Raw genomic sequence first — 26,159 nt, forward strand, 5'->3', positions numbered from 1 at the left:
CAGCCTTGTGTTGCAATGCTAATCTCTCAGTTGTGCTCGTACGGGTGGTCTCAGATTTGGGGATGCCATGTCCACCTCATCTTTTGCACTTGCATGGTTGCGTCGCCGCAAATTCCGATGTTCATTCTGCCCTCCAGGAGCCTACGATATTTAATATAAATGGTCTAGTATGCATATGAACTCCCTGCATATGGACTCAACACTGTTGAGTCAACAGCTGGGGAGGTTGCCACTGCCATATCATGCTCATGTTTTCTTACAGCACAGCCGCGTCTACACGGACATTGGCGCCTCCAAGTGCATCCTGGGAATCTGTGCTGCCATCATCACCCGAGGCATGAGCAGCGTTTCGTCAGATCCTGCAATTTGCGGGTCTCGATGCCGGAAATTGCATGACTTTGGGGGGGTCGAACCCCATCCTGGTGAATCACTGGTCATGAGTAGCTTTACCAGCTTGCCTCACCACATGTGCACAGGCAAACTCGTCTTGTCCGAGGTTCAAATTGACAATAGATCGTGAATGCAAGTTTGGGTTCACACGCCTCCATTCTGTCATTGGGATGGTAATGCTACTGGGTTTAGAATTGGGCAGCTTGTATGTAATTGTTTGGCTGAGCGGCGGTAGCCTCGTTCTGAAACGTTCACCCTGAAGAGTCTGTTGGCATGTTGCATGTGGGCTTGGCTGTCTTCAGAATTAATCAGGAGCCCTAATAGACACAGCATCTACCTGTAGTTGATGATTGATTGCGCATCCTTGCGGTAGCACTTGAGAGCTACATCCACATCACAGGCTGTGAACGTTGCATGGTACACCCAGGCGAATGATGTTTTCCCGATCAATGTATGCACTTGGAAGTCCTCCTTAGACCACGTTTTGCCTGCAAGTGCATCTTTCATCTTCTGTGGCGCCGCATCTGTCACACAGCACGTCCTGCTCTCCTTACACCTGCATGCAGTACATCTATGGAGCAGTCTTTCGCCAGACCCGATGATTTTCAGGTCCGGATACCTGAAAGCACATGAATCTTTTGGGATGTTTTAATCAGGGCAACGGAAGGAGGACTCTTTGATATAAAATTGACTGATGCATGTGCTTGCAAAGCTTGATAATTTTGGACTGCAGCAGGTATGTGACAGCGCGTTGAATAAGTCGCCTTGAGTTGACCTTGATCTCTTTATGGAGAGGGATTTTTTTCGCACGGTGGCATCATGTGATAGTGTCACTATTAAGAAAGATAAGGAATTGCGCCAGATCAATGTCACGCATGTAAGAAATTGCAACACGTCATGAAACCAATACTGCTCGACCCATGGCTGGGTCGAGCATGGAGTTCTGCAACCCTATAATACAAATGCCATGTCGCCCTCGTCGTCATAGACGCTGGAATACCTATCGTACATCTGCTGGGAAGGAGTTAGTAGGACGAGCATATACATATTGCGCTGGCTTATTCTTAAGTTTGTGTCCTCCCGTTGGCGTCGTGTGCATGCGCGATGCGATCAGAATACGAACGGTCGACGGTTGATTGATGTCGATTGATAGACGAGCTAGAGATAAGGGGCCATCGCGTGTCGTGTTCATGCCGGGAGGTCACTGTCTCTGAGTCGTAACGATAAAGCTGCTATGAAGTTCGTGTGAGATGCGATTTGCAGCAAACATTGGGATGTCCCGAGGCATCTGGCGTCATTGACGGTTACGGTAGTCGTGTCGTGTTCAAAGGTTGGCAGACCCCGAGCACAATGGAGAGAGGAGTCGTACCAGTACTCCAACTTGATCGAGTCTCTTCCCATTTACCCTGGTCTATTGTGCACTCGTTGTAACGCTGGCACACGAAACTGACAGACGACGCTGATGGCTGGCCAGCGGAAGTTCAAGAGCCGCGAATACAAACCCACAAAGGCTACAATCACATAGGACACAAACATTCAATGTTTAGCTTCATATAAAATGGTTTGCTTTTCATGAGCGGAAGCGCAAACGCGCCACAGAGACGTGCTCGTATCTGATGCCTGCATAGATGCGCACTTGTGCAGAGACCTGTGTCTGCAAACACAGTGCTCAAATGTAATAATTCCCTTGCGTGCTTTCTGCAGTCTCGGTAATTTTCTACTAAATACTTTTTCTCGGCATGCTACCTTGCCAGGGGCCCTGGATGTGGACCTTTCAAAGTCTTTACAAAGGCGCTTGAGCGACTATCGCGACCCCCCTCGAGCAATTTACGCGGGTGCTGGTGATTTTGGTGTCAAAGCCGCCGTGCCATGACGTCAGCCATGATGGCTACACCCTGCGCTTGCACACACAGAACAAGGACGTACAAAAGGTTTCTGCATGCCAGAATCTTTCCTTTCCCGTTACGTGATTCGTAACTGGTTGTGAGCGGTGACGTTCACGAATACATCCCTTTTCTCGGACAGTTCTGTAGGGCGTGGTACCGAGCAAACATGGCTGCGTACGCTCAGCACAAGGAGCTCGACATCGCCATGATGTTGGCTGCCAAGTGCCATCTTGGTACCAAGAACTGCGATTTCCAGATGGAGCGGTACATTCACCGTCGTCAGCCCAGCGGTATCTTCGTGATTAACCTGGGAAAGACGTGGGAGAAGCTCATCTTGGCTGCCCGTGTTATCGCTGCCATTGAGAACCCCCAGGATGTTTGCATCTTGTCAGCTCGTACGTACGGACAGCGTGCAGTGCTCAAGTTTGCACAGTACACCGGCTGCAAAGCTCTGGCTGGACGCCACACCCCTGGAACCTTCACAAATCAGATCCAGAAGATGTACGAGGAGCCCCGTCTGCTCATCTTAACTGATCCCAGGTGCGAATATTATGGCATTGCGAACCTAGTGTACTTGCGCATGTTGGGTTGGCCGTGCATGACTGGAAAGCAGGGGACCACTGACAGACGGGAACAACACGCCAAACATTGGCCATTTGTCCAGTCCGTATGCTCGAATCGCATTGGTTGCGTTTGGATGTGCTGAAGAACATCGTCATTCTGATCTTTGTGCACGCTTGGAGCCAGCAAAGCCTTCCTTTATTAGGGTTGGTACTCTGCACCCCACTTGCAAACATGCATGCCCATCGTATCCAAGATACTCACTATGCACGGTCGCCTTTGCCTCTCCATCTGACAGCTGACGCTGCTTCAGGCAAGACCACCAGCCCATCAAGGAGGCATCGTATGTGAACGTGCCCACTGTTGCTTTCTGCGACACTGACTCGCCACTGCAGCATGTTGACATCGCCATTCCCGCCAACAACAAGGCCAAGTACGCGATTGGATGCCTGTACTACATCCTAGCACGCATGGTCCTCAACATGCGAGGCACCCTGCCATACAACCAGCCTTGGGATGTCAAGGTTGACCTGTTCTTCTACCGTGAGCCAGAGGAGACCAAGGAGGAAGGCGAGGTGCGTGATTAAATTACCCATCTTGGTGTACGTGCAAAACGGATGGGTTTTGAGTGGAATTGGGCTCACATTGTGGGCGACTTAACAGAGGACACTTCTCACCATGTAGCATCTCAACACGATCTTGATGCACTGTCACCCTTCAAGTCCTGTTGTACTCAGATACAAATTCGACAGATAACAAAACTTCTGCAGACGGTCAGCCTGGGTTGTCAAGGCTGTTGCTACCCAAAACTTGACCACAGTGTCATCAGCAAGTCTTGCCTCCATCCTGCACGTGGTTGGCCAAACAGGGTACAAGGTTGTGCCCTATTTTGATCTACCACTTGTGGTGAAAAGAATGGCATGCCTTACGGGAAGGTAGTCAGCAGGATTAATGTTGATTGGTTTCGCCCATGTCTCTCTTCCAAGTTCGGATGTGCAGACGACGTGAGCTAGATGGGTGCTCCAATTCACCTTAGACATGGAATGTTCCAAACCACAGCGTTACGATCTTCTACTTTATGCGCAACTGATATCAGAACTTGAGGTGCCGTCTGCAAGCAATTCTTGAAAAAATGGCATGGAGCCAAGTCACAGTCTCAAAGTGTCGGATACACGATACGACCTTGAGCGGATTCTTTGGAGCATATATACTACAAGCCGTAGATCACTGATCTGTTCTTGTGGTCCTGTGAATGAGTGCACCTTCGGCACGAACGAGGATTTCAGATTGTTACTGTGATCCAGAGGTAGGTATGTCGGGACACATTTCAAATGAGACATTTGCGATCCATGTGATCAGCATACTGAGTTCAAAGGTCCTGCTTCAAGCATCAGCATTCAATCGCCATAATTAAGGGCCGAAAGGCTTGTCAGAAACTGTGGATTGCAGTTCTGGTGGCGGCAGAACACAGGGTTGCCTCCTTGGAAACCTCGTTGACCCTGCAGGTGCAGGCTGCAGTTTTGTAAGACAGAAGACTATGTGGACGGCTGACGCCAAGCGCTGCCTCCAACTACTAATCAACACCTGTATCGGACTGGTGCTGATAGTTATTCCGTAAGCAGAACACACCTGTAGCATACGCATTTCAGGTATCATAAAGAACCCATGAACTGAGCGCTTTCTGCTTGCATGGACCTTTCAAGGCGTATCGATTTTTCTCTATAATAAGTGCTCCATTTCCCCCCTTGTCTGGTGCTGAGTGCACCATGCCGAGCTGCAGGAGGAGTACGCAGAGGAGGTTGTTCCCGGATACGGAGCGGCAGACTTCGGCACCGCATCGCTGGAGTATGGCGGCCCGGCTGATGGCTATGCCGTCCCAGTCGCTGTGGACGATGGCTGGGGTGCCGAGACCGCCGTCGGTGTTGGTGGCTTCGAGGTCGCAGCTGAGCCCCAGATCGCTTATGCTCCCCCCGCAACGGACTTTGCTGCTGGTTACTAGAATCGCTGAGCTTGATGTTGATGCGAGCATGCTGTTTCGACTGGTTGCGTGGCAAAGTATATGTCGTTTGTTGCCATTCATCGACGTTGATCTGGTGTAAGCGTGAGAACCTCCCTGCAGTTGCCTGTCTTGTGTTGATCACGCATGTGGTTCCTTGGCCCACGCTCGGGCAGGGAATAGAACGTGTGGGAGAAAGTTACACTGTCAAGTCACATGCCTGGCTTGAAACCACTTGAAAGCAACTTGCTTTCCTAGCAAGGCAAGTGCAGACCCCGAAGAACGAATGGAGCCCAAGATAAAGAACTTGCAGCCACGTGCTTTGTCATGCGCTTCAAACAGCTTTTGGTACACTAAGATGAAACAGCAGACCACCTCGAAATTCATTGGTGAAAATGTTGATACTCAAGGCAATCGTGAAAACGGCATTGTTTAATGATACATCATCAAGTTTCATCAAATGTGTTGCTTTTGTACATTTATCACAGTCACGAGACCTTCCCTGATTTCCATCCGTTGAATGGATGAGCTGCATTTAAAGGGTGCAAACCGAAGGCACACAGCAAGATGTATTCATTCCATAGCATAAAAGGCATGCCACGGCAAACCCCGCTTGCATGAGAACACAGGGAATGAGTTAGCACTGCATAGGCACTACATGCCATACACAGCTGGAAGCCCTGTGCGAACCTAGATGCATGGTTCTTGTACGGCCCACACGATGGCATTCGGATACAGTCAATGTCATCTGTCAATGAACCACTCTTGTCAGTTTGTCAGCTCCGCCAGGCACGTGAACATGTGGGGCGAATTCCATGGGTGACTCATGCGCGTTGTCTATCTCCTTCGCGACAAAGGTGGGGTGCAAAGCGCAGCGGGTCATTGACGAGCTTACGCACCTCAAAAGGCTCGTAATGAACTATAATGCAACGTCACTTCAGGCCATGCCAGACCGATACTAATGGTGATAGCAACCACTATCAAAAGATGGACCTCTTCTTTCGTGGACCTGTCTGTTGTATGGACATACAGCAGACAATCAGAACGCGGCATCCAATGTTGCACCATAGCAGCCGTGTCAGACGGGATCAAACTCACCAAGCTTTGTAAATCGCCGCACCGACACCCGGTATTCCGACAGACCCTGTCATTCTCGGGTCCAGGTGCCCGACAATGCATGGATTTTCGGGATGAAAATGGGGGTCGGAACCCATTCTTGCGAAGGACTGCCGACGCCGTCACCAGTCTGCACCATGCACCTCTTCCAGCACCACCAGAAGCCCAGCCACTCTCTCCACGGAAGTGAGGTTGTTGCTGCAGCACGCACGTCCTCATGTGCCCACCGAGCACAAAAGCTTCCCCTGACCAACATCAGCTCCATGTTGGGCAAGCTATCCGGCAGTGGTCAAGAGGGGCTGCACTTGCCTTTCTCAAAAGTGGCACATGCAGGGGTTTCCCTTGACGATCGGCAGAGAACTGCTGTGCTGCGTAACACTCCGGCCGCCGCATAAGCGGAGTGGATGACCTCCAGGGCTGTACAACAGCGTAGTGAGCTGCCCGTTTGTCGGGTCAGCGCCTACACGATAATAAAATTCAGCATTCTGTGGTACCAGATATGTGCTCTGTACAGAGGCTTACTCGCCTTCCCTCACATCGACATGCCTTGAGAGGAAGGTTCCGCGGATGAGCTGGAGTTCCACCACCCTGGCACGAGCTGGCGGTAATAGGGCTCCTTAAGGTCAAAGCTGCCTTTGCTGACCTGTGCCTCAGCACTGCCAACAACCAATGGAGGCGCACGAAGCTCGAGGTGGATGGTGTAGCTCTGGCGAGCATGTGCGACCATACGCATGCTCCCAGTGAGCATTGTGCCATCTGAGATTATGCGCAGGGGTGTCTGAAGCACACAGCGCAGCTGAAACCAGTGCGTTGTGGCCATCCCGGGCGCGGTCGAGAGCCACATCGGCTGCGTCACACCCGGAAACAGCACGTCGAACCAGCACGCTATCCCGTGGATGACACATGGTCCCTTGCACACCAGCTGCAGAGGGATCTCGACGTCGTGCAGGTCCTCCTCCTCTGCTGTCATGAAGTCGACTGTGTGCTGTGCCCAGGTGGACATGAGGATGCCGGGATCGAAGGCATCCACCACCACTTGATTGTGGTAACCCTGCACGAGCAGGAAAGTTGCATTGTAGGTCAAAACGTCAGGGTTCTTTGCAACCATGTTGGCACTGCAGCTCCTTTGGCAACAGGAGAGCATGCACGTGCTAGCTCTGAAGATGAGGAGAAGCACAATCCAGGCTCCCTTGCAGCTCAAGCAGGTACAGCAGGGGTGGCTGGTACAGCACTTCAGAAGCAAGTGTGACCTTGCAGGACTGGGGTAAGAACGTGGGTTGCACTGCTCTGTGAGTTGGTTTTGCGTGGTTTTGGCCATGGTATCGAGAAAGATGACAATGGCAAACGCACAACCCGGTGGCAAGCATTACCAGGTCATTCCTATGCTTTGCTATTGGGGAATGGTGCTGTCATACTGATTCCCAAGTAGTTCTTGAAATTGCCAATGTCCATGTGGATGCGGTAGTGTTGTGAAACGATACATCATCACATCAGACGGTCATTCCTGTAGGCGGGTGGCTATTGCGAGCGGACTATATACAGCCCAACCTGTGTCTTACAAAAGCAGAGTCGTTCACTCCTCGCTCCATCGCAGTGCAAATGTCGTTGGCGTCGGTAAACAGCAATTGTGAAATAGCAAGCAAGCTAACATGGGTCATCAGGCCATCTCAAGGCAACTGCCACATGTCAAATCCACTGGTTGCGCATGTATGAAACCCTCGGGCTGAGCGATATCTGAGATAGGTGTCCAGCGATGAGAGACCGTCACACAGCGCACACCTATCCAAGGAGTGACAGCACATAAGTACCACGCATGATGCGGTAGTGTTGTAAAACGACACATCATTTCACATCGTTCGAACGACTCCTTGAGGCTGTGCCACGTTCGGTGGCGGTGCCAGTGGCATAGGCACACTGACAAGCAGCGATTCTAAAGAGCGATGCGGCAGGGTGAGGCTGAGGGCACACCTCTAAGGCCGCTGTGTGCAGGGGAGTCAAGTCTACTCCGTAGAATGAGGGGTTCACCCAGAACAGCGCCTTCTGACTCAGCTCAGAGTGCAGGGTGTGGTCCTGGAAACCGGAAACGTAGATGCGGCCCATGGAGGGAAAGAGCTTCCCTCCAGGCTTGAGCAGGTGTTTCCGCGCGTAAATATAGGTTTCCAGCATCCTCTCGTTGAGCAGCAAAGTGCCCATGGGTTCAGAGATCAGCACATCAGCCTTCTCGGGGAGCTGCACGCCCTCGATTTTGCTATGAACGACCTCCACTCGCGCCCCAATCGAGCCGTTCTTTGCTGCCAGCTGCCGGGCAAACTCGAACATGTTGGACGCCTCCACTGCGAAGACTTTACGAGCACCAGCCTGCACGTCATCGCCCGATCGCAACTTCATCGCTTGTTGCCACATACCGAGAAGGCCGTTGTGAGCTTATTTCAACCAGCAAGGAGACGCGGCACTGTGCAACCGATTCGATGGGAGGCTTCATCCCTAGAATTTATCGACCACTGCGTCACTTGAACTTATCAATCCATGCATGGCCTCAGAGGATAATCTCTCTAGTTGGCATGCGGGCTGTTAGCCATCAGCATTCAGCAGTGACCTGGATGACAGCCCCAGGCCCCCGGACCCACAATTACCATTGCAACCATCGAAAGCAATTCCTCCTGGCTGCTGAGACAAAGGTCGGCAGTGCTTTGCCAGAATGTGTTCCGCCCCCCTTTTTGTCTCAAAAATCCATGCATTTCCGGGCATCTTGGCCGGAAAAACAGGGCCTGGAGAAACACTGACGCTCGGTGCGGACAAAAAGTGCAGCTGCACTGCCTAAAAGAGATCGGATCCCTGAGCCATCGTCGACTGGATTGCAGGCACGACTCTCCAATGGCTACAAATACCGCGCGGCATGGAGAACAGCGTTTTGGCAGAGCCTCTGATTCTCCAGGTCCAGCTACCTGGAAATACAAGAATGTTTGGGACAAAAATGGGAGTCGAAGCCCGTTCTGGCAAAGCAATGATGAAGGATGAGTTTGGGCTCGCTGGCGAGTCGATGGAGTGAGTGGACGCCACGGTGCTCACCTGGGCTGCAAAGAGTGAGAGGATTCCCGAGCCGGCCCCGACATCGACGACCACCTTGTTGGCAAAGTCCTCCTGGTTGCGCATGATGGCCCAGAAGTAGGTCCCGGTTCGGGTCGTGTCTTGGAGCATATTCTGCTGGTGCTGCAGCATGCCATAGTAGTGGAAGTACATATCTGAGCTGCCGGTGTCTGTCTTCTCGTCAAACCAGTTCCTCTGCACTCAGCAGAGCTGTCAGCCGGTGTTTCGCCAGAATGGGGCCCGGCCGCCCTTTCTGTCTCCAAACTTCATGTATTTTCAGGCATCTGGAGCCAAAAATCACTCCGCCTGTCGCAACACTGCTGTCAGCAGGTAGCATCGCCCTCTCTACAGACATCCTGGACACTTATCACTCTGAGACGAGGCGAGTGTGATTCTTAAGAGACTTTTCTTTGATGTCATGAAGAGCAGGAGAGAGAGTAGATCTATAGGTTGACAGCTTTTCCAGCGTTTAACTGCATTGCTCAAGCCTCATGTCCAGAGAACTTGAGGGCAGTTTCCCGCAAATGAAGGGACACCAGCTGGTTTAGACCAACGACCTGCGGTTGGCTCCTTCCTCTCGACTGAGACTCATCCATAAGTAGCCTCAGCAACAGATCTGACAAGGGACCTCTCAGGGGCAGAAGGGCTTACCGATGACAATGCTGAAGCAATGATGCGCTTGAGGGCTGCTGCTGTCGAAGTTTGGCTCGCCTTCAGCAAAACTGTCATGGGTGTACCATCCTGCAGCACAGCATGCCACATATCAGTACACAACCATGCACAGCATTTGTGTAGCGTGCAAGCCTTCACAGAAGCGTATGTCTGGTACAAAACTGCTGATCTTTTCTCTATCTTACTATGTAGGTGCTGACCCAAAAAAGTGTGCAGCCAGCATACGATTGCGTACAGAGTAGCTCAGTGGCCTAGTAGCTTTCACTGCTGCTACTGCTGATGATGTGCGATGATGGTATCCTCAAAACTCAATCGAAAATGAGGATGATGAGGATATCACAACCGCTGACGTTCAATGAGCTGTATCAATTCGAATGTGCTGTTTGGTTTTGCTTGTTTTCTGTTTCCTGCCATTATCTACGTGATGAGATGAAGAGGATATTACAACCGCACATCATTGGGTTGGCCATTGGCAACTCCCTAACGCACAACAAAGATACATTGTTCTGCATGCACTCTGTGGCCCCACACCATGCATCAAGATGCAACGAACAATTCACAGAGTTAGCAACACAACTAGGACTGCTGGTATGCCTAGTTCGTTCGAAGTTGTGGCAGTTGTGTGCACTCGGAGGATGTGTCCATGGTGTTCCTTAGTTCGTTCAAAGTTGTGGCAATTGCTTGCACTCGGAGGATGTTTCAAAAGTCAAACAATCAGCTTCAAGGATTACATGACCCCTGCGGACATGGCTTGTGACTCCTCGACCATCGAGGTTAGCTTCGAGCAGCAAATCACCTTTGTCACAGAGACTGCAGCGGTTCTGTCGTCTGTGAAGTGGAACTGGTCTTGTTTTAGCTTCCCGGTGACCACGTTGGAACCGTCTTGCTGCTTGATCGAGAGAACAAATGCCCTCCCGGAGGTACTGACCTCACCATCTTGACCAACATTTGGAGACACTTCCACCAAACATCGTTCGTAAACTGCAGCAGACAACGCCACAACCTGAGCATGCCACGGTCGACTGCATTGTCGACACAATTCTATATGACTGGCCTCGCAATTCTCATACTGGACCTGGATCCGGAGCTCGTGGTAACATCTGAGAGCACATAAGCAGTGTGTACTGTAAATTGCCCAAGTACTTATTGAACTATCGGAGTGCACTCGTGATGCACTTTCCATGCCTGTACAGGTACGCCGAGATGTAAGCCGGAAGGCAGACATCACCATGCATTGGACTGTCCTAGACCATGGCATTGCCTATGACTGCTCGCAATCGACGCTTCAGGCTGGAGTCCAGCATATGACACTGTCTGTGATACGCTGTGACACAGCACAATGCTCGCGCACATCGTGCGCCGCATGAGTCGTAATTGTCACCAGGCAGAACGCAAAGGACATGACGCTCGGTCTCAGAGGTGAATGAGACACATGCCCGGCTTCACAACAAAGACAGGTAGAGAATAACCAGAGGCGCAGCCCACAATACCGTGGTCTACAGAATCTTGAAACAAGGACTTGTGCTTCGATCGACGTGTATTGAACCATGCAAAACCCCTAAATGACCCGAAACACTGTAACAAGGATGCCCAAATACCAAAATTATTGGGCATGGCGATAAATTTACCAAGCTGCGTACGTGCATGTTAAACTTTGTTTCACGTGATATGCTACATACACAATGATTGCAATCCAAACTGACCTTGGCCATTGCAGGACAGGATCTGTCTTCACTTGGTAATAGGCCATGCCATTACGGAGTGAGTGCCTACTAAAAGACACTTATGTAAAGTTTTGCATCAATACGTGGGCCGTCGTTGCCTACGGCATTATCTGGATGATCTTGCATTGCGATGTTAGTAACAACCCTATCGAGGATTCAGACATCGACTCTCGCATGAATCTGCCAAGACGGCTTTGAATCGAATTCGTCAAACGCACTGTACAGAGAGAAGCGGTCCCACTGAATCAAGGTGCGTGCATGCATTGTCAACTTATCATCGCACCTTCGCTTGAAACGACACCATGCCCAATACATTGGGCCGTGAACCCACTGAGCTGCTCCTGATGATCCATGGGCGCCGTAGTTTATCAGTTGTGACAGAACTGTGACGCCACCAGAAAGCCTTCCCAGCTGCAGGCTCGGCGCTCGTACAGAGCGAACCTGATCTGCTAGAGCTACGCAACTCTGGTTGCTTTTCAAACGGCTGTGACACAAACGAATACATTCGTATACAGGGCATGGCATGGGCAGTGAAGACTGAAGTGTAAGCGCGTTGCGGCACCAGAGGCTGTTTTGGCGGGTGGATATGCATAGGTAACCAGCCCAGACGGTCACATGCTGCTGACGGGTTGTCGCAGCACTTGCTTCCCGTCAGTGATTTTAACGTGGAACGCTCGTTGATTCGTTCTCTTTCAGGTGATCAGACTTTCCAGCCTGCACGCATCCTTCGATCTTGCCTCGCAGACGCGGCTACGTTCGCGAATATTTACAAGTTGAACCGTCTCATCAGCTTTCATCATGCCTAAGAACAAAGGTAATGTCTCCTTTTGGCTGAGTGTCCGAATTGCGACGGACATGTCACGCCTCGCGTCAGGCAGAATGCACAGCACAACTTTCTCTGTTGCTGTTTGCAAGTGTCAAAGACCAGACTGGTTGCTAAGAGTAAGCTGTCACATTGCAGGGAAGGGAGGAAAGAATAGGCGCAGAGGTGTGTTGCTTCGAGAACACTGTGCTGATGCTTGTCCAGAGCAAGCGACTTGCCGCATTCCAGATTCGATCAGGCAAGAGAAGCATGAATTATGCTTTTCGCAACTTTGTATTTCATCGTCGTTCATCCGTTCCATATGTATAGGCTAATCATGTACTCGGCGCCTTCTGTGAAGACGTGCCACGCATCATCCCTGATATGAAGGTGCTGCCTGGTAACAGAGCACCAAATTGCGAATGTATGATATAGTAACTAACGAGATATTATTATGGCTCCCGGCTGGACTGCGTTGATGAGGTTGATATAACTTCGGATCCTGGTGCAGTCCGCTCATGTGACTGCATGCTGGATGTAGTTTGATTATTCACAGGAGTTCCGTGCGTAGCCCGTTGAAAGATAGTTTGATGTAAATTTCACAGCGCAGCGGAGCCACTGCCTCCTGTATTCTGACTTTCTTCTCGTCCGTTGGATATCTGCACGCACAACGAAGCATAATCTGTCTTGCCTGCTCAAATGGAAAGAAGTTATGCAGGAAAGAACGAGAACGAAGAAAAACGGGAACTTGTCTTTAAAGAGGATGGTCAAGGTGTGCTTCCGCACAGCCCCACATATCCATAGGGGTGCTCTTGCAAGGCCAGTTTGTAGGTCTTCGGTAAGGGCCGGCAGCAACTAGCAGATCAACTTGCTCCTGATATGGAGGCTCGCACATTACTGCCTGCCTGTCCTAGCCTTTGCGAGCATGATAATATGGCTCTGCATCTCGCTGCACCTTGTGTCCTCGCAAGGTGCAGCCACTCGCCTCGTGATGCGACAGGCATAGTCCATCAGGGTTCATCTGCTTGGCTTGGTTCTATCACAGGAAGTCATGCTGATAAATATAATAGCCGCCTGTGAGTGCATTCCTTGCCGGAACCCGTCCAGCTGGTGTCCTTGGGATCCCTTGCTCAGAGCCAGATGCCATGGAAGACTGCAAAATGCCAGCCAGTGGTCCGCGTTACGTTGTTCGCGAATGTTGCAAAGTAAGCGGAAGCGGGTCTTTGCCGAGAATGATGAAAGATGATTGATGATTAATCGACGATCATCATCAATGGTCATGATTGATTGCGCCGTTTGCTTGTTTGCAGAGTATGCGCAAGTCCTGAGAATGCTGGGCAATGGCCGTCTGGAGGCACAATGTATCGATGGCATCAAGCGTCTATGTCACATCAGGGGGAAAATGCGCAAGAAAGTATGGGTCAACGTCGGTGACATCGTCCTTCTCGGACTTCGGGATTACCAGGTATGTAGGCTGTTCATTGTTTGCAGCAGCAGCTGCACAGTGTTCTGTGTGATGCCTGCTTGCAGATTGCTTTCAGGTAGTGGCTCCTGGTAGTTGGCATTGGCATGGAAGTCTGTGACATCAGTGCATAGGTCTAGCTTATCATACGCCAATGGGTTCGGTGGACCTCCATCGGCAATCAGTGCTTCGCCAGACCCTCTGAAATTTCAAGTCGAGGTGCCCCAAAGTACAAGCTTTTTTCAGGACAACAACGGGTGTCGAATTTTTGCACCAGCCAGATGGCCACCATCTCGCAGCCTTCAAGTGGCTTCTTGTCCTCGAGTAAAAAGCGCCAAACAAAGCAAGGGTCACTCAGCTACCCGATTGCGTCAGCTAGCTGCCCATCAAAGCATGTCCAGGGATGCGCTGAAAAGAAGCCTCATGCTAGAATTTCAGATTCCCTTCATACTAACAGCACCGTTTGTGCATTTGTCAAACAGACACTCGTTCACCTTCGCTTGTGATTGAGAATATGTTACAAGACACAATGCCAGGTTGCGATACGAACCCTGGTACGGCGATGCGAAGGTGAATCAGGACACTTGTACATCAATGTTGGAAAGTGGCGGGGATTTTCGCAGCCTCTTAAGTGGTGGGGATCATCGTGAATGCAACCTTGAGAGCTATCATTGGTCCATTCTTAAGTAATTGTATCTGCAATGGATGATTTGAGTGGCTGGGTGATTTTTCCAGCATCACATGATGATGAGTTATGTTTTTTGCAACACTTCGCATCCTCATGGACGTTGGCAGCTCCAAGAACTATTTGGGGATTCCAACATGCGGCTGAGAAATGCCGACATGCCTCACCTGGGCGATCTTGTGTGGGCTGGTGCTCGTTCGTTCAGCAAGTTGTACAACTGTGTTGCTGCATTTCGTCTTAGCCTGGGTGCAACTCCGCAGGATGACAAGGCAGATGTGATCCTTAAGTACATGGCCGATGAAGCCCGAAATCTCAAGGCTTATGGGGAGCTTCCTGAAAACATCCGCGTCAACGATACTGATGCCTTTGAAGAGTATGAGGGTGACGAGAATGATGATATCATCGAGTTCGACGACATTGACAACATTTAGAACGTTTTTATCCATTTCTCATTCATTGCGTGCCCGCGGCATGGTTGGCGAAGCTTGTTCGACTTGCCACGTGACTCCCCCACACATATTGCTCAAGTTACCAACTGTCCAAATCTAATGGCACTGATGTTGTGCGGACGGCTGATGGCAGCTCAGTCCTGTTTCCAAGGATTTGTTGAGCAGTTTCGAATTGTGCACTGTATGTTGCATGGCTTGCAGAGACAGTCGTTTCTAGGTAGGAGTGATAGCTGTAAATGGAAAGTCACCATGCAAGGTCAAATGGCGCTTTGGGCAAGTTTCGTTGTTGTATTTTGTGGGGTGGCTCTTATCTCTTTCAAGCATTGATGTGCAGTCACGTACCAGCCTTTTGAACCCCCATGGCCAGCTTTGTCATCCCCGTGCAATTGACGTGTCATGTTGGTAGGTAAGAGTTTGCATGCTGCTGTTCAATGGTAGCTGCTGGGCATGAGATACAACTTCACGGTCATCCCTGTCCCAAGCCAAGCAGGTACAACTGCGCGTGCAAAGGAGGGAGAGCCATTCATGAGTGACAAACAGCAGGAGCTTTGACTGTGACTGTGGCACAGTAGAAATAGTTCGGCTTCATGCCCAGACCAGACATTCATGGCAACATTCCTCGCAGCCTGTGCAGCTCCAGCTGCGCTGTATGTAAGCATCCCAATAACCAACAATAGCAGTCAATCTCCAGAGGAGGCTTCGACTGCTGTAAATCACACACCGCTGGGTGCAACGAGCGTTCTAAACATGGCTACTTTATGAAAGGCGGCAGGCACATGGACAGGCACATCACACAGGACCTTCAATCCTGCTCCTCGGAACGTTTTCGTTTGCCAGAAGACTTTTCTTTACTCTTTTCTTTTGAGCGCTTCTCCTTCTTATCCTTCTTTTCCTTCTTGTCCTTCGAGCGCTTCTCCTTCTTTTCTTTTTTCGCCTTTTGTGGAGATGAGGGGGTAAATGCCGGCACCACCCCTGCTCGATCTACAGCCGGAGCTATCAAGATGCCTCGGGACTCAGGCGCCAAGACAGCCCCACCATCTGAGAATGCCAGCGAGGAGCGCAAGGCTTCAGTTGAGAGCAAGGGAATCGTTGATCGGTCCTCCTGTAGCCGTTGTCCCACGAACTGTGATAGTCCACAGCCTTCTCCCCTGCACCCAAGCTTTTCATAGATGTGTTTGTGCGTGGCATTCCTTTCAGCTGCAATCAGTCCGGCTATATTGCGCAATGCTAGCTCACTGGAGGAACGTTCAGCGCACAGCATGAACATGAGCAATCCCGATGCTAACCGCTGGTGCGGACGTCCCACAGTTGAGCATAAATTGAATGTCTTAAATAACCTACGGTGCATTCGTACAACCAGCATCTAAGAACCTGGAGGTATCATCGATCATCAGGGTGACTGACATGTTCACTTGCGACGTTATGAGCAGCTGTATAGAGCGTACGAATACAGAGATGTGTCCCCTGGTGCTGCTCTGAGATAATTCCCTGACCGCATCGTGATGGCCAGCATGATGAGTTGAGGAGTGATGCCGTGTTTTGTGAACACGTCATTGCCAGCAGACTCCGGCTCCACGGTTCTCGCTGTTGCCTGCATCGTGCCTATAAGTGGTAGAGACGCAAATATTCAAGCAGTTTACCAGGAGGTGTAAGAGAGAGACCGGCAGAACATCGAATAGCCTTCAAACGCCAAAGGAAGGGTTCCTTGGAATTACATTGCGAGGCGCTTGAAACTGAGATTGAGCAGCGGGGCGGGTCACGACGCACAACAGTGCTAACTGAGCTGCATGTTATCTGCGTGGTCCTGTGATCTCGATGACAAGCTGCTGCAATCAGCTTCCGACGTGCTGCCAATTCGTGAACCCTACAGAGTTTTCGTAAGCAGCAGCCACCCCGGCCCCACGTAGTACAGTATTTCACCATCAACATCAACAGACGGCATGGAAGCACGAGATGCGCACATGTCCAGGCGACGCTCAAATTCTCGTGTTCAGATAGCTGGGTGCCTATCTGGGACAGTCACACACACACACACATACTTACCGTGAGTCTCACGAAACCAAGCATACCCATGTGCAGCAAAAATCGTTCATCAATTCCAAGGAGTAACATGCTGGCATTTTTTGTTCAGGGTTCCTTGGTCATGTGTGAGACGGCTCGCCAACACGCACATGTTCACAGTGTTCACGACACAGACGCATGGTGTAACAGCTGCGTTGGGTTCGTACATCCGCTATCAGACTGATGCTGGTTAGTTAAGTGTAGGTTAACATTATTTGCTCTTGCTAAGATTGCGTTTGTGTTTGCATTCCATTCATATTGGCATCCACGTCCCGACCTCATTGCCCTTGTGCGCGACCCCTGTAAACTAGTTGTCAGCATGGCGGACGTGTCTTACATTGTGGCGCAGCTCAACAGCTCGCCTTTCAATATGAAGCTTATGGATCACAAATTCAGTGACTTTCGTGGTTTGGACCTCCTTCAGAAGGTGCGTGCCTAAAAGCATGTCCATAGAATGACATATGGGCTTCGTCTGCATCATCCAACATCTGCACGTGATTACAAAGCAGCATTGCGGCATGCATGAAAAATTCTGTGTGCTTGAGGCCCATAGTAACGTATTCATCTCGCAGGGCCGTATCAGTTGAGCATAAGATACTCAACATACTCAGCTGACCCGGCCCTGCAGCTCGTTGATGCGATCATGTGTATGCCCGCACTGCCCTCAGATGCGGCAAATTCAAGAAAAGGTGCTCTGCAAAGACTTTAAACGATACACCATACTGTACTCATTTACACCACCACCCGCCTTCTTCCACATTCCTTTGAAATCCAGAGGATGGTTTCCCACCCGCTTCCTTCCTTCACGACCCCTTGCCGCTTTGCCCCGCCCGCAAGCTCCGATGAAATCTCCAGAACCTCCTACAAACGGTAACAAGTTCCTATCATTACACGAAGCAGACCTTGCACTGTGAATGCATGGAGCGTAGCCCAAGTGCGTACGCACGATGGCATGATGGTGTAGCCTAAATAGAGTCTTCAACTTGATACACATGGCATGACTACACTGCCACATACAGCGCTCTTCACATGCGCGATGGTAGAAAGGTAAGTGTTCACGCCACCATTTCATCAACATGAACAAACATATAAAATACGCCAGCCTAAAGAGAGGCAGCGTTTTTCAATTGGCAAAACAGCCAGAGCTGATGTCGCGCCTGAATGGAGGGATGCAGCATTTCCCTGCGAAAGACACAACTAGGGAGGTATGCATGAACATGCAACACCAAGTGCAGCCGGGGGGGTGATGCTACCTGCCGTCTCCATCAGGGGAAAGTATCTCGAGATATCGGTTCAATGCTTGACCTAGCCTACGCATTAGGATTTATTTCAGGCAACACAAGCACACCTGCATAAACACATCGCAAGGGAGCGAGAATGTCAAGTTACACAGAGAGAATCTTCCATAGAATCCTCATAGCTCTTCATTGCTCAACCTAGTAAGGCCCTAAGTGATGATGATGTGGCAAAAAGACCTTTTTACCACACTACCACATCCACATGGTGCTAAATACCGCTACTAATGGATGTAGGAGCATACAATTGAATGTAGGAGCGATATAACTGGTATATAACACCGGTGTTGTGACGTGCAGCTGTACGACGTATTTGACCACATCATGCCTGAGTCGAAGAAGGTCTCCGTGTATAACGAAGCAGACCCTACCACAAGGCTGGTGGAGTACCTCAAAGCGATCAAGTACAAACCCCAAGTAGACCCAGTCACTTTCCGGAGCGCTCTGCACCAAGGAGACCGCGATGTGCTCTACCCGCTCTTCAAGTGGGTGCTCTCGCAGCTGCCTGTCCTTCAAAAGCGTGCCGTTGTTGGCTACTACCTCACAATGCCGGATGTGCCACCTGAGTTCAAGTACATTCCCGACATCGACGCACAAATGCAGGTGCAGCCTTGCCTTTGAAACAGTAGAGTAAATCAAGCAACCTGCAACCATGTCATGTTTCTGAACGCGCTGCACCAACAGGGACGTGCCCAAGGGGCTTCAGCCCAGTGGTTCGCCAAAAAGGGCTTCGAACCCCAATTTGTCACGGATATTCATGCATTTTTTTGGTATCAGGACACAGAAAATTATAGGGTCTGGCGAAGCACTGCTTCGGCCTCGATGAGCTGGCCCATAGCTGGGTCGACGTTGTATTTCCAAACGTAAGTGAACTTGTTGTGTTGTTCTCATGTCTTTTTGGTTGGGGCCATGTCTGACTCTCCATGATGGTGATGGCCCCGATATATTGGGATTCCAAACCTGGCACACATCAGCGTTCCGCCAGGCAGAGTGATGTCTGGGTTTAGAAGCCTGAAAATACATGTGAAGGGGTGGGAACAGGAATTTGACTACATCAGGCTACCGTGACCAGCTTCGCCCTTGCCTAAGGGGCTCCTCGGACGGGGACAAGGTGCTATGGAATGCGCGTGTCAAGACTATGCATACAAAAGAACGGGATAAGAGAGAAAAACAGGAGACTTGTCCATGAATTTTGGGGGAAATGGAGGTGGAGCATATTTGACGAAACACTGAGGAGCGTACCTGCCTGATGCGGCTGGACATGTACACCCGTTCATTCACAAATGATGAGGCAAACAAACCATGGTCAGGGGTTTGCCAACGGCGTGTCCATTCTTCCCTTTCCCTCTTCCCTGGGGCTTGAAGTGCTAATGCAGGCAGGCTCCATTCCATGGCCGAATTAGCCAGTCAAAGGTTTCTGGACTCTCACACTTTGCAGTTTGGGCATATTTTCATCATCAGCGGGCCATGAAAACAATGTAAAGTGACCGGCACTATCGGCAATAGACCGAGCGTGCCCAGGCGTTTCTCAGGCTGTCCAATAGTTCTCATGATGTATTGCTTCACAACGCTACTGCATCCACACGGACACTGGCAACTCCAAGTGACTTCCAAGATGATTGATGATTGATTAGTGCCATTGCTATCCCCCATGGCACACGTACCAGCCTCCCTCACAGCAGAACCTTACCCTAAACTTATGTTGACTTGTTGTGATTAGGAAAGTGCTTAAACAGCTCTGTTGTTTGAGTTCGGTTAGCTGTACACATGTGACACATGGCAGAAATTCCCTGTGTCATGTTGTCGTATTGCATCTACTGGGCACATTGGTGTATTGTCCGGTGTGCTTGCATGGCAAGCATTAACCCATTGACAGGGACTGTCCATTATCGCTTTGGGGTTTTGCGCCAGAACACTGGCATCATGCCACTGTGCGACCTCACGCAGGAGATCCGGCAATTGCAAGATGAGTTCAAAAAGTTGCACCAGAGGATGGATGCGTGCCGGCAGGAGTTCCCCGACCCCGAGCAGACGAAGAAGAACATTCAGCGCAAAGAAAACGACAAAGCGTCGCTCGCGAACCGCATCGTCCGTGCCAAAGAAAAGGCTGAGTCGTACGCGTCTACTGCCCTGAATTGGTCTGGTCGAGCAGCGCATCCTTTGCTGCCAGGCACACCCTAGAACCGCATTGACAAGCGGCATGGTTGAGTTTGCTGCAGCAGCAACAGATACGCAAGAAGGCCTGGTAATTTAGTGGCAAGTAACCAGGCAGATTGCAACAATAACCACTTTCGAGGCGTCCATCCAGCGTGCATTCACACCAAAAGCTTATAACCTTATCACCTAAGCACCTTATAGCCTTGCATCCCATGTAGTACTTGAAGTTGCCAATGTCCATGTGGATGCATCAGTGTACAAAAAGATACAATCATAACTCAAAGCAGTCAGCCAATACAACAGGTCTGCCAGTCTGCTTGTTGTACGAGGCTTCTTGTGGCAAGTTCTGGCAGTGAGTAGGAATGCACAAAGAGTGCCAATAACGAGCATTCAAATGCGATCAACTTCCATTCATTGAGGTGTTTGGAGAGTAGTGTTGGAGAGAAGACAGTGCGGACCAAGACCATGGGCGTCGTCACACATTTGGCTGCTCTCCAAAATACCTTATCGTAGAAGCTGTTTTGGAAGATGTCGAAGGAAGCATACAAGCTCCCTAAGCTCCTTGGCGTGCACAAGGTGTACGAACAGCATGTCACCAAACCATGGTAATCTAATGCGATTGTCGCGGAGGCTATTCATAAAACATCTGAGGCAAAGCCTGAAACGAGTCGAAAAGAGCCACCTACAGCTGCGCAAGCGCGTAACCATCTACCGCCTTGACAAAGCAACAGTCAGGGATGTAACACACGCATATGAGGGTCCTGACGTCCGAGCTCTGACCTTCTGTCTGTCTCTTGAGTCTGCAGAGTATCCAACTACGCGGAGCTGGCGCCGCTGTGCCGTGAGCTACGCGCAGCGCAGGAGTCGCTGCAAGAGTTCAACAACGAGCTCGTGGAGGAGAAGGAGAAGCGAGACTTCTTTGAGCGGGAGCACAACCGTGCTGCGGCGAAGCTTGCCGATCTTCGCGCAACCCTCTCTGACGGCAGCGGCATGGCCGCCCTCGAGCGCCTTCGGAGAGAGGCCACAACCCTTCGGGAAAACGTGCACAGCACACTGCCCAAGTACGCGCCCGCTTCGCTCCGTTTGCGGCGTCTGCAGAGTGCTCAAAGAACCGCAGACGATGTGTAACAGGTTTCTGCACCATGAAACATTTTTGCTTATCCTGTCTGTTCTGTGAGTCTTCTCAGCATCTGGACGATCGCAGCACAAACCCATCAAAAACCATCTGTACTGCCTTCTCTCATGGTCAACCTCACAATGCAGAGGTTGTCCCGCTGTGACGTTCCCGGCTGTTGAGATGTTTGGTCAAAGTTTGTCGTGATATTGACCAAGGGAGAGGACTTACAGAGCCTGGTAGGTGTAATACAACAGCAGAGCGGCAGATCAACTCCAAGTGTGTGATGTGCAAAGATGGAACGGTAGCTGGTGTGTGGCGTTCATCGGCCAATGGTGTCGATGGAATGCTTCCCGCCCTCGAGCGGTTTTCAGCCAATGATGCCGATGGAATGGATTCCGCCCTTGAGTGCAGGACTGTGGAAGAGAAACAGAAGAGGCTACAGGGACTGCTGGACGTGACTGACAACGGCATCGAGAACGAGCAAGGACTGCACCGCTTGAGGGACTCTGAGACAAGGCTGCAGGGGGACATCGCAAAGCTGCGGGAGGATCTCCGCAACGAGAAGAAGCGGCTCGTGGACGGAAAGGACGTCCACTACCGTAAGCTGCAGCAGGTGCAGGAACAATGCGCTAAGCTGGCACGCAAAAAGGAAGATGCTGAGGCCAAGGTGGCACGACTGCAGACAAAAAACCAAGCAGTTCAGGTATGGGAGTTTAGAGCCACAAAGAATTTACGATGGCGCATAGATGAGAGCTCTATGAAGAATGGGAACTGAATGGATGGGTGTTTATGTAGGAATGAGCTCAGTGCTTCGCCAGGCAGTTTGCTTTGCGGGTCTGTATCCCCTAAAAAGCTCGGTGTAAATACACTCTTTCCCACCCTTTTACATGATTATCTGGGGCAGACATTTGCCACGACCTGAATATCTCTGACATCTTCAAAGCCCCTACAAAACAGCAGGTCGCTAGGCGAATCTCCTCCAGATCTCAAGGGGGAGTGCGTGTAGTGAATGTGTCAGTGCTGGAAGCAGAGGCGTTGCCTACTAATGAGGTTGATAGGCAACACCTCCTTGACAATATCTGGAGTTGGTACTTAATTCAAGGGAAAGCCAGATATGTTGCATCGCCGCATTCTGCGGTGCCATGGAAGTGGGCGTGCATCGGTGAACAACCACGCAGGCTTGCACCATGTCTGTCAAGGTTGTCCTCTGTTTGGGCTCGTACTATCATGAGCGCTAGGAGTGGTAAGCTGTTTGCCCTACGAAGCCGACTTCAAAATCAGACTTACGAGTTTGTGGATCCCGTACAGTATCACTGCAAGGACTGCGATGAGCATTTGGGGGATGCTCACACAGGCTGTGTTCACTGTACCGTGGATTGTCCCATCTTGTGGCCAAAAATAGACCAATTTCTTGAAACGGTTGGAGGTCTTGGATTACAAGGTGGGAATTTGGCAACTAAATTGGAATCTCTGTTGGGAGTTGATCTCCTGACAAAGATTTTGAGTGTGGGTTGCGACGATCTCCCAAAGGAATTGACGGGTCGTTTTTGGTCAGCCGTGGCTGACCTCCTTTCTTGCAGGGTACAGGACGAAGAGGATGAAGACATGTCAGGTCAGGTTATGGTAAGTCAGGCTGGTCCAGGTACGCTTGCCTCAGGTGATGGTAATGATAACTCTGATTCCCAAGTAGTTCTTGGAGTTGCCAATGTCCATGTGGATGCGGTAGTGTTGTAAAAAGATACATCAGACATGGGAAAAGCGGTCAAACCCCATTCTGGCGAAGCAATGATCTGAAATTCGATGCAGAGGGAGTACGAGCTGCGGGTGGCGAGGTCGCAAGACACAGGGGTTATAAAAGAGGACGAGTGGCAAGCCAAGTACGAGGCACTCAAGGCGATCTTGCCACAGTTCAAGGCGCGGAAACGCGAGGAGGGGGAGCTGCTCAGCGAGATCGCAGTGCTGAATCACACTGTTGCTGAGCTCCGAGCGGAGGAGGAGCTGCTCATGGAGGACATCAATCAGAAGGAGGGCCAAATCGGCGCTGCCGGATTCGTGCAGACCGCCATCATGCTTGACAAGGTACGCACCGCTCTTTGTCGTGCTGCAACTTAGGAGCTCGCAAGTAAATCACTCCTTAGGAGGAATTGTTATCTAACATCTAGGAGTACAAGGCCTCGACAGCTGCACGGTCTTAGCTCTCGCAGTTTGCTTTTGTTTAGTTTGGAGCATGCCACAACATTTTCCAGACCCTGCAAGTTTCGCGTCACGATGCCTGAAACTGCATGACTGTTTGGGGCAAGCATGGGGGTCGAGCCCCATCTGGCGATTCACTGGTATGCCAGCTTTTATCACTCACATTGGAAGAGCACCGCAGCACAGGCTGTCTCGCAAAACTCGTCTCGTACTCGCAAAATAACATTACGCTCACTTCCACAGAGCCAACTGTACTTGTTGCCGCTGGAAGCCTACCCAGTGCTATCACCGTCATTGCTCTTTGACAATTGTAGAGGACGGAACAGCCTGGAACTGGAGCTGATATGCCACATGGTGATGGTGATGCACTGATTCCCAACTAGCCCTTGGAGTTGCCAATGTCCATGTAGATGCGGTAGTGTTGTAACAAGATACAACATCATCACATGTGCCTGCATCGTCCACATCAGCAGCATGCTTGACAAGGTCGGCCTTGATACATACTTAGCCTTTCGCCCTTACATTCAATAGTGGCGTAGAACGCAATGCTATCCCCGCACGCTTCACTGCCTACAGGCTGATGAGTGTGATGTACATTTCATCAGAAACAGAGCGACCTCGAGCAGAGTGGCAACTCAAGTGCAGAGTAGGAACCGGGGCTTTGCTTCCGACACCACATCTCTAAAGTACGGATACCTGGTTTACTCCATAAATATATAAATAAGTAAATCGGGAATCACGCCATGTCCCCTGCGCCGTGAAATAAGGCGAGAGAGACGTACCCAGGGGGGCATTTTCAGGGATACAGACCCAAAAAGCAAACCGCCTGGCGAAGCGCTGGTGGTCAATGTGTCCAGGTGTCAGAGGAGAAGGGAGCGATGGACGCAGAGAAAGGGGATTTGCTCGACAAGATATCTCGCACCGTCACGGAGATCAACCAAAAGATAAAGGACAAGAAGGCCATACTAGCCCCAAAGCTAAAAGATCTCCGAACGCTACGGCAAGAGGCAGACGAGCTTAAGCTGCAGCACAGCACCGCAAAGCAAGCATATACAGAGGCCAAAATTGGACACGAAGCACGACTCGCCGCTCTTGACGAAGAAGTCGGTCGGCTACAAGCTACGGTAGCTGAGGTGCGTCGCTGGTTTGGACACAATAAATGTTAGCGCAACCCTGCTTTGGTGTCTCTGTGCCTGAGTGAAGATCGTTTGCAGCACCGAAAGTGATCTCATGAAAGGAAAGTATAACTTTCGCTTGGGGGGTCTCGGACAACGCTTTGAACAGCATGCTTTCGGGCAAGATGCCAGAGAAGCTCCATCTTCAGTGACACTGGTTGTGGCAGCACCGTAACCGCAAGGGCAGCTGTACGACATGGAGGTGGAGGCGTTCAGTTCGTTTGAATCCCAGCGCCATTCAACCATTGTCAACGAGTCAAGCCACATGTTGGTGAAAAATGTTTGCCCTGATCTAGGATGCAAATGGGACGTTCAGGAGCCTCCTGGTTGCAGTAGCACAAAGGGAAGAGGGCGCTTTGTACCGCAAAGGTCTCTGTCCCGATTGCAGCCGATCAAGATTCGGTGAAAAGCCAATCTACTCAGTGTCAAGGTACCACAGCGTAACATCCCTTGAGAGGTGTCAATCCAGCCTGCATGTGCATACATTCCGATTGTGTCAAAGTCCGTGGTCCGTGCTTGCGGCTGTAACAAGGTTCGCAGCTGAAGCTGTTGCGGCAGCTAGCACAGATGTTGCGAAGTGAGGACCTTGCAGAAACCTGTCACTCTTTATACTGATATGGATTGCGTAAGGCCCACTTTTCAGGATTGATGGTCAGCCTGGGTCCAACACACCCATGGCTGGCTGGATTCTTCTCATTTTTTCATTCCATCTGACAGCCTTCTGTGCCTTGAAGGCAGAGACAACGTACCACAGCCAGTGGCCGATGGAACGGTTGTACAACGCGCTGACACACGCTACGATGGCACCCGATGAGTCGGCGGCGCTGATGCGGCGAATGAGCGACGCCGTTAAGTCAGAAGAGAAGCGCGGAAAGGATCTCAAGGAGAAGGAGAAATCACTCAAAGCAGCTCGCACGGCTGGGGCCGACACTGCTGATGTTTTGAACGGTGCGGGGTCATTGAGGCCGAGTGCATGTATACTTGTCTCATCGTCAGAACTGATATGCTGCTGTGCTGGTCGTCTGGTGAGATAGGGGGCGCTGAGTACCACAATGGGCTGAGGTGGGACCACAGATGCTAAATGTGGCGAAGCCGTCATCCGTAATTCGTGATGACAGGTTTATTGCATTTCATTTAGATTTGTACGATGTTCATTCACGTCGGCATACTCCTAGAGTGCTTGCACATCTTGGGTGCAACTCTCTTTGTGTGTCTGATTCTGGACAAGGTATTTCCAGATTCTTACCACAGCTTTGTGGTACTCACCCAGTGATATGAGGTGAAACTGAAGAAGCCATGATGTTGATGATGTTACGATACATCTGTAAACA

The 26,159-nt window shown here is 50.7% G+C and overlaps 5 protein-coding genes across 5 annotated transcripts; 4 read left to right on the plus strand and 1 right to left on the minus strand.

Moving 5' to 3' along the window:
- The first annotated feature begins 2,442 nt into the window (after window positions 1–2,442).
- Window positions 2,443–4,897, plus strand: LOC149811067 (small ribosomal subunit protein uS2-like). Its single transcript, XM_089994030.1, has 3 exons — window positions 2,443–2,816; window positions 3,151–3,412; window positions 4,618–4,897. The coding sequence occupies exons 1-3, from the start codon at window positions 2,443–2,445 to the stop codon at window positions 4,834–4,836; spliced, it is 855 nt and encodes a 284-aa protein (XP_089850156.1). The 3' UTR covers window positions 4,837–4,897.
- Window positions 4,898–6,481: 1,584 nt separating this feature from the next.
- On the minus strand, window positions 6,482–11,061 carry LOC149811068 (putative histone-arginine methyltransferase CARM1). Its single transcript, XM_089994031.1, has 6 exons — window positions 10,937–11,061; window positions 10,505–10,832; window positions 9,688–9,777; window positions 9,019–9,231; window positions 7,918–8,307; window positions 6,482–7,000 (listed from the first exon to the last, which is right to left on the minus strand). Exons 1-6 carry the CDS (start codon window positions 11,059–11,061, stop codon window positions 6,482–6,484), a joined length of 1,665 nt encoding a protein of 554 aa, XP_089850157.1.
- A 1,073-nt stretch (window positions 11,062–12,134) lies between these two features.
- LOC149811069 (uncharacterized) lies at window positions 12,135–14,812 on the plus strand. Its single transcript, XM_089994027.1, has 5 exons — window positions 12,135–12,246; window positions 12,394–12,420; window positions 12,953–13,006; window positions 13,545–13,699; window positions 14,642–14,812. The coding sequence occupies exons 1-5, from the start codon at window positions 12,231–12,233 to the stop codon at window positions 14,810–14,812; spliced, it is 423 nt and encodes a 140-aa protein (XP_089850153.1). The 5' UTR covers window positions 12,135–12,230.
- A 2,398-nt stretch (window positions 14,813–17,210) lies between these two features.
- LOC149811070 (intraflagellar transport protein 81-like) lies at window positions 17,211–20,367 on the plus strand. The gene is made up of 3 exons (XM_089994032.1): window positions 17,211–17,318; window positions 18,487–18,789; window positions 20,098–20,367. Exons 1-3 carry the CDS (start codon window positions 17,211–17,213, stop codon window positions 20,365–20,367), a joined length of 681 nt encoding a protein of 226 aa, XP_089850158.1.
- A 4,164-nt stretch (window positions 20,368–24,531) lies between these two features.
- Window positions 24,532–25,409, plus strand: LOC149811071 (uncharacterized). Its single transcript, XM_089994033.1, has 2 exons — window positions 24,532–24,786; window positions 25,125–25,409. The coding sequence occupies exons 1-2, from the start codon at window positions 24,532–24,534 to the stop codon at window positions 25,407–25,409; spliced, it is 540 nt and encodes a 179-aa protein (XP_089850159.1).
- The last annotated feature ends 750 nt before the right edge of the window (window positions 25,410–26,159 follow it).

The sequence above is a fragment of the Nuphar pumila genome, unplaced genomic scaffold (assembly GCF_984573655.1).
Source record: "Nuphar pumila unplaced genomic scaffold, dmNupPumi1.hap1.1 HAP1_SCAFFOLD_138, whole genome shotgun sequence".
Taxonomy (NCBI): domain Eukaryota; kingdom Viridiplantae; phylum Streptophyta; class Magnoliopsida; order Nymphaeales; family Nymphaeaceae; genus Nuphar; species Nuphar pumila.